At 31.5% G+C, this 17,596-nt stretch overlaps 1 protein-coding gene across 2 annotated transcripts; it reads left to right on the forward strand.

The window, feature by feature from the left end:
• Window positions 1-4,515: 4,515 nt before the first annotated feature.
• LOC120074201 (putative N-acetyltransferase HLS1) lies at window positions 4,516-6,971 on the forward strand. 2 transcript variants are annotated; one of them, XM_039027252.2, is made up of 3 exons: window positions 4,516-5,272; window positions 5,468-5,652; window positions 5,750-6,971. In XM_039027252.2, exons 1-3 carry the CDS (start codon window positions 5,093-5,095, stop codon window positions 6,612-6,614), a joined length of 1,230 nt encoding a protein of 409 aa, XP_038883180.2. In that variant the 5' UTR covers window positions 4,516-5,092; the 3' UTR covers window positions 6,615-6,971. The 2 variants fall into 2 exon arrangements, with proteins under 2 accessions (XP_038883180.2, XP_090168314.1); XM_090312188.1 differs by having other exon boundaries at window positions 4,894-5,272; window positions 5,734-6,971.
• Window positions 6,972-17,596: the final 10,625 nt, after the last annotated feature.

The following is a 17,596-nucleotide window of genomic DNA, read 5'->3' on the forward strand; positions in this document are numbered from 1 at the left end:
CATTTGATATATTAGAGACATATATTATTCTTTAATTTGCTAAATATAAAAAGTTTCTAAATATGGATCTCTCACCTTAGGAATGATTGATTTATTGGAGCACTTAGTAGAGTTACTATTTAAAGAGGGATAGTTGAAATTCTTATCCAGTGGAGGAATATTATATTTATTAACTCAACTTGTCGCGTACTCATTTAACTCAACTTTTTACATAACTTATCAAATATGATAATTTCACCAATGAAATTTAATATGACTCTCATCATTTTTCTCATGTAATCATTTAATTTTGACATTTTATATAAAAGACCACGTATCTCGTCGGAAAAGGATATATTCATCTTATCTTATCATTTTGAGTAATGTCAGATCGTCCAAATTTGATATGTTCGTTATTCTAATTTGACGCTTCATGGGTCATCAAAGATTACTTTAATTAATACATACATAAACTTAAATTTCCCGATGAGTTGACATATAAATACACATTAATTTTTATAAAAGAAATCCATTCCTAACAAACACGTGAAATAAAAGAAAAAGTGGTTAATTTTTAGAAAGATAATAAAAGAAAAAGAATAGAAATGTAAGGTGAAAATAGAAGTGGGGCAAAAACATATGCAAATTTAATGCCTACAAATGGCCTGAAATCCAATTGTACTATGGAAGTGATATAAATATATATTTACAAGTGTACTTTCAATGTACCATATTTATATAATGTACATTCAACACCAATTTATATCAACATCAATGAATATCTCTAGGCCCTACTTTCCTTTTCTGCCTCTTTTTTCTTACATCTAATTCTAATATTTCTTTTTTTATCTATTTAATTTCTACGTGCTTTCTCCCTATATATGTGTGTATATAATTTATATATACTCCACTCCATTTCACCAACTTGGTTGGGTGGGTACCTAGATTCTTTGTATTCATTCATTCCAATTACTTTCTAATTTAGTGGAAGGGGATCCACTTTTTCTTTGTTAAAAAAATGTATATATTAATCTAGATTTGTTGGTAATTATTCTTTAGATTATGAGAAATTTGGCAACTTGGGTTGTCTCAGTTCTTTAAGTGGGAGATTAATGGGTTAGAATTAATTATTTTTTAATTTATACACGTACGTGGCTGTCGCTGGAAATTTTGGAGAAGCTTTCAACAAAAATATAAATGTAGATTATTTCCCTCTTTTTTTTCTTTTTTTTTTTTTGAATTTTTAATTATTTTTTTTGTTGGTGATTGTGAGCTTCTTGGCAATTTACCTGTTTGACAAATTTGATCATTACCCTCCAAAAATAATATTGTGTATAGAGAGATAGAGAAACAAAGACAACTGTGCAAAGAAGTGGACAACACATGGAGCTCTCTGCTTGAATCATTCATATACTCACAAACCTCAACAGTAACTTCTAATTATTCACATATCTCCCATCTCTCACTTCTATACCACCCCCTATTCTCTCTATCTTCATATTATATTAATTTCTTTTTAAAAAAAAAAAAAAAAAAAAAGAGAGAGAGAGAGAAACGAATATATTTGACAAACACCAGAAGTACTTTGAAGAAACACTAAACTGAAGAAAAAATCACAAACAAAAAAATTCTATTATGTGAAATATTATTTGGATAATTTGTTCCGTATCTCAATTATAAGAACATTATATCATTGACACTACTGAGTTAGTATATTAAGCTTAAAAATCTGTAAATGGGAGTATTTTCAAATCAAATGTATAGATTTTTTTTTATAGTAGTTGAAGCTCATCACTTCTTTAAACATTTTTACTGTGGGATACCTACTTTTTTTAATATTTGTTAAAAATTTAATTGAAGAACCCTTCAAATTAGATGAGATTATATTTATGTAACGCTATTGAGATGGATGGACGGATTGGATTATATTAGACAAAATGCAAGTTGGATTAGTTTATGATTATAGAAAATGGTTGTTTGTTATTAGTATCATCGAATGAATCAAAATTAGATTCTTTTAAGGTTTGAGAGGAAGCATAGATTAGGGTATTATTAGAGAAGTAAAGACAATAATGAAAGGATTTAAAGAAATGGAAGCGGATGTCAAATCAAAGGTCTTCCAAGTTTTATTTGTCTAGAATATTAAAAAATTAATTACGTCAATTTCATACTTCTAACTCTTTTTTTATTTTCTTCTATTTATGTGGTGTGAAAGCTTTGTTTGATGCATAATTTAAATAAAAGCTTTAGAAATTACAGTAAGTTTATAAATTTATGATTAAATTAGGTGATGAGTCTGAAGTCTTGATAATAAACGAATTTAAAAACATGTGTAAATAAAAAATACAAAATGGAAATAAAAATATCTACGAAAGCCAAGCTTGGGGGAGGGGTGGTTTCTCAATTGACTTTGCAAGTCTCCTACTCTAAAAGTGGTTATTAACATAAAATATAAACACGTCATTTTCCAAGTTAAAATTAGTTTTTAAAGAAATTGGAAGAGCTGAGGGTGAGTCAGTGTGCATGGCATGGCCCACAAAACCGGTTCAAAACGGAGTTTAATGAATTAATTATTGGAAGATTAAGAGTAAATGATTGGATAATTAAATGGTAATTAGGGTAGGGATGACGTAACGGCGAGTATATGGAAGTGGGGCTGTTGTTAGAGATAATTACGATTATGCCAATATGGAAATGGCAGAGTTTACATGCCCTGCCAATTCATCACCCACCATGCTCCTACTATACTACACTACACTATTTATTTAGAACAAATGCAAAATAAAAAGAAAAAATAGAGAAGTAAATAAAATTGTCTGGAGAGGCTAAGGGGTAGCTGAGTGAGATGATGTGTAGGACTGCGGTGGCAGTTTTCTGAAAGGGAAGGGTAGGGGTAGGTGTCCCTAATGAAATCTACCCATCCTTTTCGTGGCAAAATCTCAGCCGTCAATAATCATGACAAAGGTCACGATCATTGCGACCCTAAACTATGATCATCAAGGATTCAAGGTCGACCAATTTTTAATTTAATTTAATTTATAAATTGGTCACAATTTTATTTATAATATAATATAATTTTTTTAACTGATCGATAGTACAAATCATCAATATAAATTGAATTATCCTTCTTTTCGTATATATATTTTAAATATTTAAGAATCAACTTTAAGGTCATAATCATTCAAGTAAGGAAAATTCATTAATAATTGACCTATGTTATTTTCTCTCCAGTTAAAAAAATGGTGGAATACTCTTTTTTTCTTACAACATGTAAGTGGAAAAATCAAACCTTTAACTTTAAGATTAGTAGTATAAGTACTATATTAATTAAGATATGCTCATTTCGACCACATACTTATATTTCATTCTCATATATAATATTAAACAAAATACTGCAAAATCTCAACTTATTTGTGTCCCATCTTATTTTTCATTTTTTAAAATTAAGTTTATAAATATGGCTTCCATCCTAAGTTTATGTGTTTTTGTATCCACTATCTACTTGTATTTTCAAAAACCAAATCAAACTTTAAAAATAATTTTTAGATATTTATTTTTGTTTGAGAATTTGTTTAAGAATTCGAATGTCTTTTTCTTTTTAAATTACATGTGAAAATCGATATAGAGAAATTGAGAGAAAACACAAACAAACATAATTTCAGAAAATAAAACTAAAAATAAAATCATTATCTATTAAGTCTTACGGTTGGTTTGGATTGACTTGAAAAAAAAGTGTTTTAAAAAAAAAAAAAAAATCATTTTTTTTTAAACACTTGTAATAAAAATGGATTAAAATATATTTGAAAAACTAGTTATCAAACACTCCAAAATCTATTCTAAAATGACTTGTTTTTTAAATTAAACACTTGAAAATGTATTTCAAATGCACCATTAATTAGGTTAGGATTGGATTGATTTAGAGGTAATAATGTGGATAAACATGGAAAAACTATTACTTAGCTTAAGAAATGCGTTTAACCCACCACTTTATACAATATCCAACGACCAACAAAATGGTAGGAGCATTGAATCCAACGCGCCGCGTCCCAATTCTTGTTGTGAATTTTATTAATGAAATTTCCCATTTTCTTTAACACCTTCAGCACCACACCATATCATGCTCATGACATGAACCCACTTTCATATTGCTTCAAAATTTACCCGGTTGAAAACAAACGGTTAACTTTTTTCACCGCACAAGTATAAATTACCCAATAATTCCTTGTGCAACTAGGTAACGTAATGAATAAGCGTTGATTCTAACGGGTATTTGAAAGGTTATTGATAATTGATCAATGAAATTTAATAATTAATTAATTAGAAATGGGGAGGGAGAGAGAAAAAACTGAAAGGGGATGGAGAAAGGGCGTAATGATTATAGAAGGAGGTGATGATAGGAGAGGTCTGGTTTCATAGAAATAAATGATTAAAAACCAATGAGAAGCCATTTAAAACCATGACAGCGCAGCCATAGCCGCCATTTCCTCTTCCTCTTTAAAACTTTTGCTATTCTCTCTCTTTTTGTGTTCCAATTCTAATATCATTTATTTGTAGGGTACTACCGTTTTCTTTTCTTTTTACTATTTTAATATGGAATTATTGTTTTTCATTGTAGAAAATAGGAGAAGAATTAATATTATAATTATTAAATAGAATGAGGGAGAGCGTGGCTGAAATTAAGATAGATATTTTAAAGAGTCATTGAGGAATCCTGTGGAGTGATAAAACATTTGCATCTTTTTCTTTACTAATAGTAATATTAATTAATATTAATCTAGCCAAAAATAAAGGGGGGGAAAAGAAAGGTGGCCCTCCGATTTCCAAGTCAGCGAGTTTTTCCGTTTTATTTTGTAAAAGGATTTTGGTAATCATCCGTTTTATAAAAACCCCCTCTCTCCTCTTCTTTCCACTCCCATATACTAAAATCGCACTCGCCCTTTTGTTTCTTATAACCCACGTTATTTGGATTGGATATCCATTTTCCGGGCCTCGAAAAGGCTGCCAGAGTGGGCAGTTCACCCTATATAAACCCCTCTTCTTCTCTGCTCTGTTTCGTCTTCAAATTCACATCTGCATGTGTTTTCCTTTTCTCTTTTGATTTGGGAAAAGAAAAATGTTAAGAAAGAGAGATTCGATAGTGATTAGAGAGTTCGATGCTAGTGAAGATTGTATAGCAGTGGAAGATGTTGAACGAAGATGTGAAGTCGGACCAAGCGGCAAACTCTGTCTTTTCACCGACCTCTTAGGTGACCCAATTTGCAGGGTCCGCAACTCCCCTGCTTTCCTTATGCTGGTATTTTTCTTTTTCCCCTCTTTTCCTTTTTCTCCTCCGTCTGTCCAATCCCCCCTTTTGTCCTTTTCCTTTTCCGTAACTCCCTTCTCTCTCTCTCTCTTATAAATGCGAAAGGTTATTGGTATTTGTATTTGGTGCTTGTTATGGGTTTTGTGTCTCACACTCATTTATGGGTATTTCTTGCCGTTTCAACAGGTGGCGGCGATGGGCGATCAGAACGAGATAGTGGGGATGATTAGGGGCTGTATTAAAACCGTTACATGCGGTCAAAAACTCTCCCGCTCTGCCATCCCTAACTCCGATCATCACCCCCAAAAACACCTCCCTGTTTATACTAAACTCGCTTACATCTTAGGCCTCCGTGTTTCTCCTGCTCATCGGTATTTATTTATTTGTTTGTTTGTTTGTTTTATTTTTGGCTCTACATAATATTATTATGTGATATGTCATATTTATGGTAGGAGGGCGTTTTTTCAGGAGGATGGGAATTGGGATTAAGTTAGTGAAGAAAATGGAGGAGTGGTTCAGAGATAATGGTGCAGAGTATTCGTACATAGCAACGGAAAAAGACAACGTAGCGTCGGTTAATTTGTTCACTGAAAAATGCGAATACTCCAAGTTCCGTACACCGGCCATCCTTGTCAACCCTGTTTTTGCTCATCCACTCCCTTTGTCCAAACGCGTCACTATCCTCCCACTCTCACGCTCCGACGCTGAGATTCTCTATCGCCGCCGTTTCTCCACCACTGAGTTTTTCCCTCGCGATATTGACGCCATCCTTAACAACCCCCTCACTCTCGGCACTTTCCTCGCTATCCCACGTGGCACTTACACGCCACACACCTGGCCCGGTTCAGACCGTTTCTTACTCGAACCGCCCCAATCTTGGGCGGTTCTTAGTGTTTGGAATTGCAATGACGTGTTCAGGCTTCAAGTACGTGGAGTTTCACGCCTTAAGCGGAGTTTCGCTAGAACGACACGCGTTTTGGACAAGGCGTTTCCCTGGCTCAGGCTCCCGTCGGTTCCGGAGCTCTTCACGCCGTTTGGGTTGCATTTTATGTATGGGCTGGGCGGAGAGGGACCCGAAGCTGGGAGAATGGTGAAGGCGCTGTGTGGGTATGCACATAATCTGGCTAAAGAGAAAGGGTGTGGCGTGGTGGCGACGGAGGTTTCCGCCAGAGAGCGACTCAGAGCCGCCATTCCTCACTGGAAAATGCTGTCATGTGAGGAAGATCTTTGGTGTATGAAGCGGTTGGGTGAAGATTTCAGCGATGGCTCCGTCGGTGACTGGACTAAATCGCCACCTGGCATGTCCATTTTCGTCGACCCTAGAGAATTCTAAGATTCTAATTCTCTAATCTCCATTTACATCTATCTCCACCATTACCAGTTACTTTTTTTTTTTTTTTTTTTTATAATCCTAAAAGAAAAATTGTACTTCGTTTTTTTTCCTTTTTTTTTTTTTTCTGTTTTTAGGATTAGAAGGGGGAGATTGTGTGAAAAAGCAAAAAATGGGGAAAGGGAAAGGTAAAGAAAAAAGATCATAGATATGGCTTTTTATTGTAAAAGAGAATATCCCTAACCTTTTTAATTTTTTTTTGTTTGACTTTTTTTTTTCCTCTCTCTCTGTGTCGTCTGTCCTTAAAATTTTAAATTTTGTTGTAATGTAAATGGAAGTGACTTTTAAGATTTTTCTTTATAAGTTGATAGCAAACTTTATTAGAACGAATATACACACACATATACATAAAATTAATAGAACACTTCCTAAATAAAAGATACGAAATTGAAAGAAAAAATGTAAGTTTGATATAGAAATGACTACGGTACGCAGAGGTAGGAATGAACGTTATCCAAAAAGCATAATAGGAAATATGAAGATGGAGAGGGGTAAAATCGTAATTGAAAGAAATGATAAGAAAGTGGGAGCGAGATTCTTGTTGTGAAAAAACTTTGGAAAATGGGGTGAAACTTGAAAGTGATGGAAGGAAAAACTACTTTCCATTAAAATTTCCCAACCCCCTTTTCTAATCTCTTTTTTTTTCTTTTCAATTAATCTAATCTCTGATATAATACTAAACTTTGGATGAAATTGCATCGAAAAATTTAATAATATTATTGAAATTAAGGTAGAGAATGAATAAGGAGTTGTCACGGGGATTGGGAAGGCCACCGAAAAACCATTAAATTGATATGATTCATAAAGTAAGATTTGGTTAAGATAACAAAATTGATGGATATATATTGTGAAAGGCCGCAGCCTCACCCACACCCACTTTTTTTTCTCACAAGTGCATGTATTCTTCATTCTTCAACCAAAAAAAAACCCACTTTATATTATATATATATATATTAGCATTATACATATCTATGTGACACCCTCTCTCTCCAAGAAACATAGAAGATTGAAAATGATATTTGGTAAAATCAAATCCATACAAGTTACTTCAATCAATATAACAAACTAGATAAGCTTTTTTTTAAAAAAAAAAATTAGTTTTATGTATGATATTCTCTACTCTACTCATAATTTCATATTTACTTTTGAAATTATCCAAATATCTTAATAATGGTTCTCATATGTATATAACTACATAGATGAACAAGTTTTCTAAGGACCACTAATTTAATGTTTTTTTCAAAAAAAAAAAAAAATCAAAGATTTACTACAATTAAAATCGAAAAAGAAATTGAAAGTTGAGGAATGTAATAAATATTATAACGGTTAAAGACATATGAAATACAAACTTTTCTTAAAAGTTGGAGAAATTATAACATACTTTCTAAACTTATAACATAGCCTCATTTATTTATTATATAGCTCAAAACCAACTTTGAATAATCCAATTCTCACATTAGGATTTTCCATATAATGAATAGACCAATATGCAAATCCAAGACTCCACGTTTCGAGAAGAAAAAAAATCAGATTAATTGGCGATTCCGTAAAACAAATCAAAAAGTAGGAAATTATAATGTTGTATAAGATAATTAAAGCAAAGCTTAGGTTGTTTTGTTGTATAATAATATTTATTTGACTTGACTGTGATTTATAATTCTTCTTTTTACTGAAATTCCAACTTTATTCCCAAATATTATATAATATAGGTCTCAAAAGTAGGAATGGTTGACAAATTACTTTTACTTGGTAAAGCACACATAATTTTCCCTTCCTAAAAAGATTTCCTGGAAATGCTCCGAAAAGTTCACAAAAATTTTATTTATTTATTTATTTAAATTTATGCATGCCCCAATATAATTTCACACACATATAATTATAAAAATATGTTGGGATAATAATAACGGGTAGAAGTGAATAATAGATTAATGTTATACAAACATAAAGACAAAGTCAGGTCCAACACTAAACTTTTTTTTTGGATTAGGTAATTCCAATTCCAATTATTAAGCCTAAAGTTTGACTGCATATAATATTAATTTGGATGGATTCACTTCATTTCTAAGCTTTCTATTAAATTACACTTTCATCTACTATATTAGATCTTTACTCATTTCCCAATATATAAATGAAATGAGATAAATTGATTGTATTATCAATTACTTGTTAAATAACTAGTTAGTTACTAAGGATAATTCCAAGTGCATCATTGTCCCTTGTGATTTGCAAATTTTATCCAACAATTATGATGTGTTTTAATTGAACTTTTTATATAAATAATAAATTATGTTGAAAAAGTGTGTTGGATATAATTCATGTGAAGTTGAACCTAATTCGATTCTTAAAATATTAAGAATCACACACAGTTTTAATCAATTGACTACCTTTCATTCAAAGTTGATCATATTGAAGCAAAGTTGTGAATTAGATTGAAATGACACAAATGCAAATCATATTTTTTTCAAAAAAAAAATCTTGCTTTTTGTTCATTAATACCAAAAATGAAAATTTATTAGTTTATTGATTTAAAGCATTAAGAAGAATGATCCTACACATTGCAAAAAGTTTCTATTTTTCAATTGCAAATTGCAATCAATTCAATAATAAAAGTAGACGAAAAATAATACATGATTAATGTACATGCAACTTGACTGAGAAAAAAAAAAAACGCCTGGTAAATTCTCATAAATAGATGTCAAATATGAACTTTAATTCATATGGTCTCTTCATTATTTTCAAGAGCCCTTTTTTGATATATGTAGTAATGCCACATTGCCACTAGATAGTTTTAGTTCAAAAGTAAGATCATATTATATTTGGTATTAGTTTCTTTTATGTAGTCTTCATGTTAAGGTATATACATGCTCTTGATTAAGTGGTCAAAAGTTCTAATCTTTTTACTTCATGATATGTCTTAAACTAAAAAAAAAATCTCAAAATTATTTCATCTTAAAAAAGTTTGACAATTATTTGTATTTATTTAGTTATATGATTATAGAAAGTGAAGAGAAAAGTTAGTGTTTTAGTTTTGTTTACTTTTAAGGGAATGAGAATCAAGAAATGAAAAGTGAAACTTATTCGTTTTGTTGATAAAATGCATGAATGGAATCTATGGGTGAGACCCACTATCGATTTGGGAATCTCTACCTCATAAAAAGATAATTTCATTTCTCTCATAAACTTGTATCGATCACATTCTCATTCTTTATTCTGTGAGCCAACAACCTTTTCATTCATTATATTATATCTATACTTTTTCTCTATCATCAATAAATTAGATCCACATTCTTTTTATTAATTGAACCGTTTAAGGGACCAAATTATTATTTATGTTTTATTTAATTATTTTAATATAATTTTATCCTTTTTATAACATACTTTTGTCGTTTTATCATGGTTTATGATGTGGCATTAGGGTTTTCTTTGGGAGGCTTTCAAAACCTTGCCATTAGGTTGTTTCAACAAATTACGTTGAGTTGAGTTTTGGCGTTTGTGCTTTCTTTCGAGTTTAGCTAAGAGGGTTTCTTGAATTTTTGCAATTCATGTGTTGAGTTGCATGCCAGGAGCATTCAAATAGGAGTGATCAATCTTATCTCGTGGAGTGTTCAAATCTTAAGTCAAGGAAACTTTTTCTTGTCTATCAAAAGTTTTTAATCTTAAGTAAATCCCATGTCTAACTCAATTCTTAGGGTTGAAATCGAATCGATTGGAGAGTTTTAGTATTTGAGAATTAAGGATTTACATATTGAAAGTATTCTAAAATTTCAGTATTCTAAATTTTCACTTGAGTTTTAATACCAACATATTTACACTACAGAAAAAATTTCTTCTAATAAATAAAACATACTTATCAATTCTTTTTAGTGCATCTTATCTATTTGTAATTTTTTTAAATAAATGATTTTTCAAATATTTAAGTATTAATTATTTTGTCAAAATTGTCCCAAAAAACTTAATTATTTTTGTTAAAACAAAACACTTTGTATGCAATAACGCATAGATATTTTAATCTTTTTTTAGTTGACATAACTTTATTAAATCAGAGTGTATATCAAAGTAGAGATGTAGAGGGGACATTGTGTCTAATAAAACGCAAATCGTACGTTATTTTTTAATTAAATCAATTTCATATTACTTTTTTGTTCAACAATAACAAAACATGATTAGCATTATTTTGAGTAGGATGTTACACATAGCAAAAAGGCTTCTATTATTTAGTGGCAAATTGCAATCCATCCTTTAAAAAAAGTATATGTAAACTACATACTTTAAGTTTGTGAGTATATGCAACTTGATCGAAAAAAATTTGCTTGCAAAGTCCCATCCTTAGATATAAAAATGAAGACTTTAACTTCTTAACAAATAGAGAGAAAAGATATGTGGAAATACTTTCTTATTACTTTCGCTTATTGTATTTACATACTTCAAGTTCCTTTTATAGAAGAACTTGTTAGTTTGCTTGACTAACTAATAGCTGGAAAATACAAACAAACTCAAACAGAATCTTAACTATTGTAACAAATAAATTGTTATAACAGAATGCAACAAATAAATTGTTGTAACTAATAAACAGAATGTAACTGTTTTACTGTTGATACTCCCTCTCAAGTTGGACGATGAATGTCAATGATGCCCAACTTGGATACTAGTTTAGACAAAACAGATGTAGGCAATGCTTTAGTGAACATGTCTGCGAGTTGTTGACTAGATTGGATAGGGAGAACCTTAAGGAACCCATCAGTTATCTTGTCCCGAACAAAATGACAATTAATTTCTATGTGTTTTGTCCTCTCATGAAACATTGGATTAGAGGCAATGGCAATAGCAGCTTGATTGTCACAGAATACAGTAGTGAGTTTTAGGATCTTAATCTGAAGATCTTTGAGGAGTTGAGAGATCCACCTTAATTCACTAGTAACTGGGGCTAGTGCCATGTACTCCGCTTCTGCAGAAGATCTAGAAACGGTAGCTTGTTTATTTGATTTCCATGATATGATAGATGCCTCTAGGAATATACAGAAACCAGTAATGGATCTTCTAGTATCAGGACATGATCCCCAGTCAGCATCCACAAAGGCTTTTAAATGAAAGGAAGTGATAGGGCTGATTAAAATGCCTTGTCCAGGATACCGTTTTAGGTACCGGAGTAAGTGATGAGCGGCATTGAAGTGAGCTTTAGTGGAGCTGTGGATGAATTGGCTTAGCCGATGAACAACAAAGCATATGTCTGGCCGAGATATTTGAAGATATATAAGCCTGTCAATCAGTCTCCTATAACATATGATGTCATCTGCATTTAGAAGCTCTCCTTCATTCTTTGATAGTTTCAAATTGGGATCCATAGAAGTTGTAGTTGGTTTAGCTTCAAGAAATCCAATATCCTCAAGTATTTGGAGGCAATATTTTCTTTGGGAAATCATGATCCCTTGTTGAGATCTGGATAATTCTAATCCCAGAAAATATTTCGCATGGCCTAAATCCTTGAGTTTGAAATGTCCTTTGAGGACTTCTTTGACTGAGCTGATTATTTGAAAGGATGGTCCGGTTAGTAATATGTCATCTACATATATCAACAATGCTACAAAATCATGTCCATGTCCTTGCGTAAAAAGAGAATAATCAGACTTGGATTGATGAAAGCCATATGAAGATAAAGCAGCTGTAAACTTGAGAAACCATTGTCTCGAGGCTTGTTTCAGCCCATATATAGATTTGTTAAGTTTGCAGGCTAGTTTCTCACCTTTCCGTGGTACTTGTGAGGTTTGATAACCCAATGGCAAAGACATATGCACTTCTTCAAACAAATCACCATTTAGGAAGGTAATATTGATGTCCATTTGAGTGAGTGACCAATTGTAGGATGCAGCAAGGGCGAAGAAGACTTTAACAGTGACAATTTTGGCGACAAGTGAGAAGGTGTCTGAGAAATCTATTCCTTCTTGTTGATTGTAGCCTTTTGCTACAAGTCTCGCCCTATATCTGTCAACTGTTCCATTTTGTTTGTACTTGACTTTGTAAACCCATTTACTGCCTATGGTATGATGATTCTTTGGAAGAGAGACAATAGTCCATGTATTAGTTCGTTTCATGGCTTCTATTTCCTCTGCCATAGCCTTCTTCCAAATCTGGTGGTTCACGGCTTGGTGGTAATAGGTGGGTTCATAGATGGAAGTGACATTTAGGATGTATGACTTATGGTTTTGGTTGTAAGTATTATATGAGAGGTATTTGTGAAAAGGAAAGGGTGATTTTCTGTGGGATTGAGGTTACAGTGAAAGTCTTTTAGGTAGGAGGGTGGGTAATGTGCTCTCGATGACCTTCTTGGGGCTGTGGGAATGGTTGTTTGGGTGGTATGATTGGTTTCTTCTGAGGTTTCAATATGAGGTTGTGAATCATCAATACCGTGGTTATCTTCACATAAGCGTTCTAAGGTATTAACAACAAGATTTTCAGTAATACCTTTGTTTTCAAAGTGATCAAATAGTGGGCTTGGTATGACGAACTAATCAATAAAATCATGTGAAATGGGTTTGTTGTCTTCTTTGACAGACTGGAATGAAAACCTTTCTTCAAAGAATAAGACATCCCTGGAGATAAAATGTCATTGTAGTCATATCATATAGCTTATAGCCCTTTACACCTGATGGATATCCCACGAAGACACATGGTCTTGCTCTTGGATCGAATTTAGACCTGTTGACCGTTGGTGTAGAAGCATAGGCAAGGCATCCGAATGTCTTTATGAAGCCATAGTCAACAGTTTTGTTAAACAGAATAGCATAGGGAGTGTTGTTGGATAGTAAAACCATAGGTGTTCTGTTGATTAAGCTGCAGTAAGGACGCATTCTCCTAAAAAAGTGAGAGGAACATTGGACTGAAACATTAGGGCTCTTGCAACGTTAAAGAGGTGTTGATGTTTCCTTTCAACCACTGAATTCTATTGAGGAGTATATGCACAGGAGAACTGATGAGTAGTTCCTGTTTTGGCAAAAAATTCTTTGAAATTTAATTCAGAAGCATTATCAGAATGAAAACTTTTGATTTTCTTTGAGAATTGAGTCTCAACAAGTTTGAAGAAACTGGGAATGACTTGTAGAATGTCACTTTTATTTTTCAAGAGATGTATCCATATGTACCTTGATTTATCATCAATAATGGTGGCAAAGTAAGTGTGACCTGCATGTGTTCGGGTTTTAAAGGGACCCTATATATCACAGTGCACAAGGTCGAAAATATTCTCAGCGACATTATTTAAGGCAGGAAATGAAAGACGCTTCTGTTTAGCTAAAGGACAAATGTGACAGAATTGTTTACAATTTGAGAAATCAGAAATCTCTATAATCTTTGACAATTCTTTTATTCTACTAATAGAGGGATGTCCCATACGATTATGTCAAGTAGTTGCAGAAGCTTTACACAAAAACACAGCAGATTCAATAGGCCAGTCAGCAGATTCAATAGACAAGTCTTTATTCTTTTCATCATTTACTTTGAGTAAGTATAGGTCACTGATTAGTTCAGCCCTCCCAATCGTTCTCGAAATTGACTTGTCCTGAATGATACAATTGGTGTTAATAAAGGATATAGAATATCTTCCATCCTTAAGTAAATCACTCACCGATAGCAGGTTGTATTTGAATCGGGAATGTATAGAACATCCTTCAATATCAACTGTTTTGCTATTAGAATGTCCCCTACATACTCAACCTTCAAACGAGCTTTAGTTGGTAGTATAACTAACATATTTTGAGTGCTATGTAGTTCTTTAAACATAGATTTATCATGGCATATATGAAAAAAGGCTCCAGAATCAATGATCCAACAAGAATCGATGAGTGAAGTAGAAAGACATGTTCCTGCTATGTGGGTAGTATCTGTATTAGGGATCTCATCAATTTGTTGAGTATTTAAGTGTGTTTGCAGCATGTTCAAGAGTTATGAGTATTGGTCATTATTCAGGCTGGCAAAGAAGGCAGACTGATTGCTCTTAGGAGCTTTTAATGGTTTTTCATTACTAGTTTGCATAGAGTTCTGCGGTCTTTGTTGATGGACTGAATTGTTATTTGCTAGTCTATGCCCTGGTGGATAACCATGTAGTCTATAACATTTGTCAGAAATATGACCTCTATATCCACAGTTAGTGCATATTGGCCGAGTATCTTTCTTCTTAGATTTCTCAGATGTAAACCTTTTCTCAGCATTAGCCATTAGAGTTATACTTTCAATTGTATGTGTGGATCCAATGGATCTTTGCCTTTCTTCTTGGATGATAAGAGAGAATACCTTGTTTATTGTTGGCAGAGGGTCGATCATTAGAATTTGTGCTCTGATTTGTACATATGACTCGTTTAAGCCCATAAGGAATGTCATTACAAATTTTGCATTCAAGAATTCTATCGTCTTCTTTGACCGTTGACAAGTACATTCATCCGTTGGTCTGTATTCAACAAGTTCTTGCCATATCATAGTGATTTTTGCGTAATATACTTCCACTAAAAGGTTTCCTTAAGTAGTAGTTACAAGATCCTTTCTCAACTAGTATATATGTGGCCCAATGGACTGACGGTACCTTTCTTTTAATTCATCCCATATCTCTTTGACGCTTCCCCTGTAAACTAAGCTGGCAACAATTTCTTTTGAGACTGAGTTGATAATCCATGAGGTTATCACATCATTATTACATCTTCATGCTGATTGTAAGCTTCCTTCTGATGGTTTTTCAATCGTTCCAGTAATAAAACCAATCTTGTTCTTCCCTGATAATGCAAGTTTCATTACTCTGCTCCATGAAGAGTAGTTGCTTGATCCTGCAAGTGGTGTAGATACCAGATTGGTGGTTGGGATGATTGAATGATGAAGGATGAAGAGATTCATTTGGGCGTCGAGTTCCGACGAGTTGCCGGATGTTGAACTCTCTGATGTCGTCATGATAGGACTGCACGAGGGTAATGGCGTTCGGGTGGATTTTTAATTCTCTCTATTGCAGAAATGCTGTGATACCATAACAAATGGAGAGAAAAGGTATGTGGAAATACTTTCTTATTACTTTCACTTATTGTATTTACATACTTCAAGTTCCTTTTATAGAAGAACTTGTTAGTTTGCTTGACTAACTAACAGCTAGAAAATACAAACAAAATCAAACTCAAACATAATCTTAACTGTTGTAACAAATAAATTGTTATAACAGAATGCAACAAATAAATTGTTGTAACTAATAAACAGAATGTAACTGTTTTACTGTTGATACTTCTATTGTCTCTTCATTATTTCTAAGAGTCTTTTTGCATGAAAGTAATAACGTACCTAGGTAGTCTTAATTTATCATTTTCATTGTTATATTTTGATATAACTTTTTTTTTTTAAATCTCAAAATTATTGTCAACTTCAACATAGCTCAATTGAGTAAGACATATACACTCTATTATCAGAATATCATAATTTTGAATTTTCGAATGAAAAAAACTCTTATAATTATTTTTATTTTTAAGCTACAAATATGTTTATGGAAAAGTGAAAAGAAAGGATTGTATTAGGTCTCATTTACTCCAAGGAAATGAGAACTAAAATGCATGAAAATGAGTCATTTTATTCCACTTGTAAACCCTCATCTATCACATTTCTTTTATTTATTTTGTCGGTACTTACAACTTTTTCGATAATTACGTAAATTAAAAGCCCTTTTTAATTAATTATTATATAATTTTCCCTCTCCATTATTTACACTAATACTAACTTTTATTTTAATTAGAAGAAAAAACGTACTTACCTATTTTTCTATTATATCTAATAATTTTATAAAATTACAGTTTTCTCTTTTTAGTTTTCTAATTATATAATTATTATTCATTTTGTTAAGATAAAATATTTATATATCTTACACAAATAAAATTACAGTATATTGTTTTTTTAAACATTATTTTAATTTCTTAGTCAATGTAATTTTGTCTTAATTAATTATTTTAAAATTCTAAATAAAATGTTAAAATAAAAAAATACGGGTTATATAAATATTTTAATTAAGTGTTATATTAACAACAATATTTTCAAATATAAGAAAATGAATTAAAATATTTACAAATATAGCAAATTTCACTGTCTGCAATAGACTACGATATATTGCAAAACACTACTATATGTGCGCTTCTATCAATATTTTTACTATGATTTGTAAATATCTTCAATAGTCTTGTCATTTAAATAATTTTTCTATTACTTAGTATTTCATTTTAATTAGTAAAGAATGTGAAAGAGATTATCGTAATTATAATATGTTTAGAAAATAAATTTATATTACCGGTCCTATGCATTGAGTTTGTATGGGTTTTCAATATTTTTTAATTCGTAGTGATTTAGTTTTTATCTTCGTTGAAATGCAACATTTAAGCCTTTAAATTATTTTTTTTTTAACTAAAAATTGATAAATTCAAAATCTTGATACCTCAAGTTTGTCTAATAGATTTGTGGACTTTAAAAATATCATATGGATCCATAAATATTCAATTTTCTCTAATATAACTCTGATTTATTTGAATTTATGCCTAATAGAATTTTCAATTTTTATATACAATTGATTCATGAATTTTAAAAATTTTATAACCAGTCAAGTACCTATTAGACAAAAATAAATAAATAAATAAAATAAAATTTCAAAGACTTTTAGATACTAAATCAAAAGTTAATGAACTTGTTCAAAAATTTAGAAATTAAAGTTATAAAAAAAAAAAAAAAAAGGCAAAATATCTTTGTAACTTAACCTTAAAAATAAAAAGCGAAAATATCTTTTAAGATCCAAAATGAAAAGAGATTTATTGATGTATCATTAATTCATATACTTTTTTCTAAAAATAAGATTTTGAATGTATAGTCAGTAGGAGCATGATTTGTTACTCATTTGTCATTTATTAGTCAAAGACCTACCTGTT

Source organism: Benincasa hispida, chromosome 3 (genome assembly GCF_027475165.1).
Source record: "Benincasa hispida cultivar pf3 chromosome 3, pf3_genome.v1.1, whole genome shotgun sequence".
Taxonomy (NCBI): Eukaryota; Viridiplantae; Streptophyta; class Magnoliopsida; order Cucurbitales; family Cucurbitaceae; genus Benincasa; species Benincasa hispida.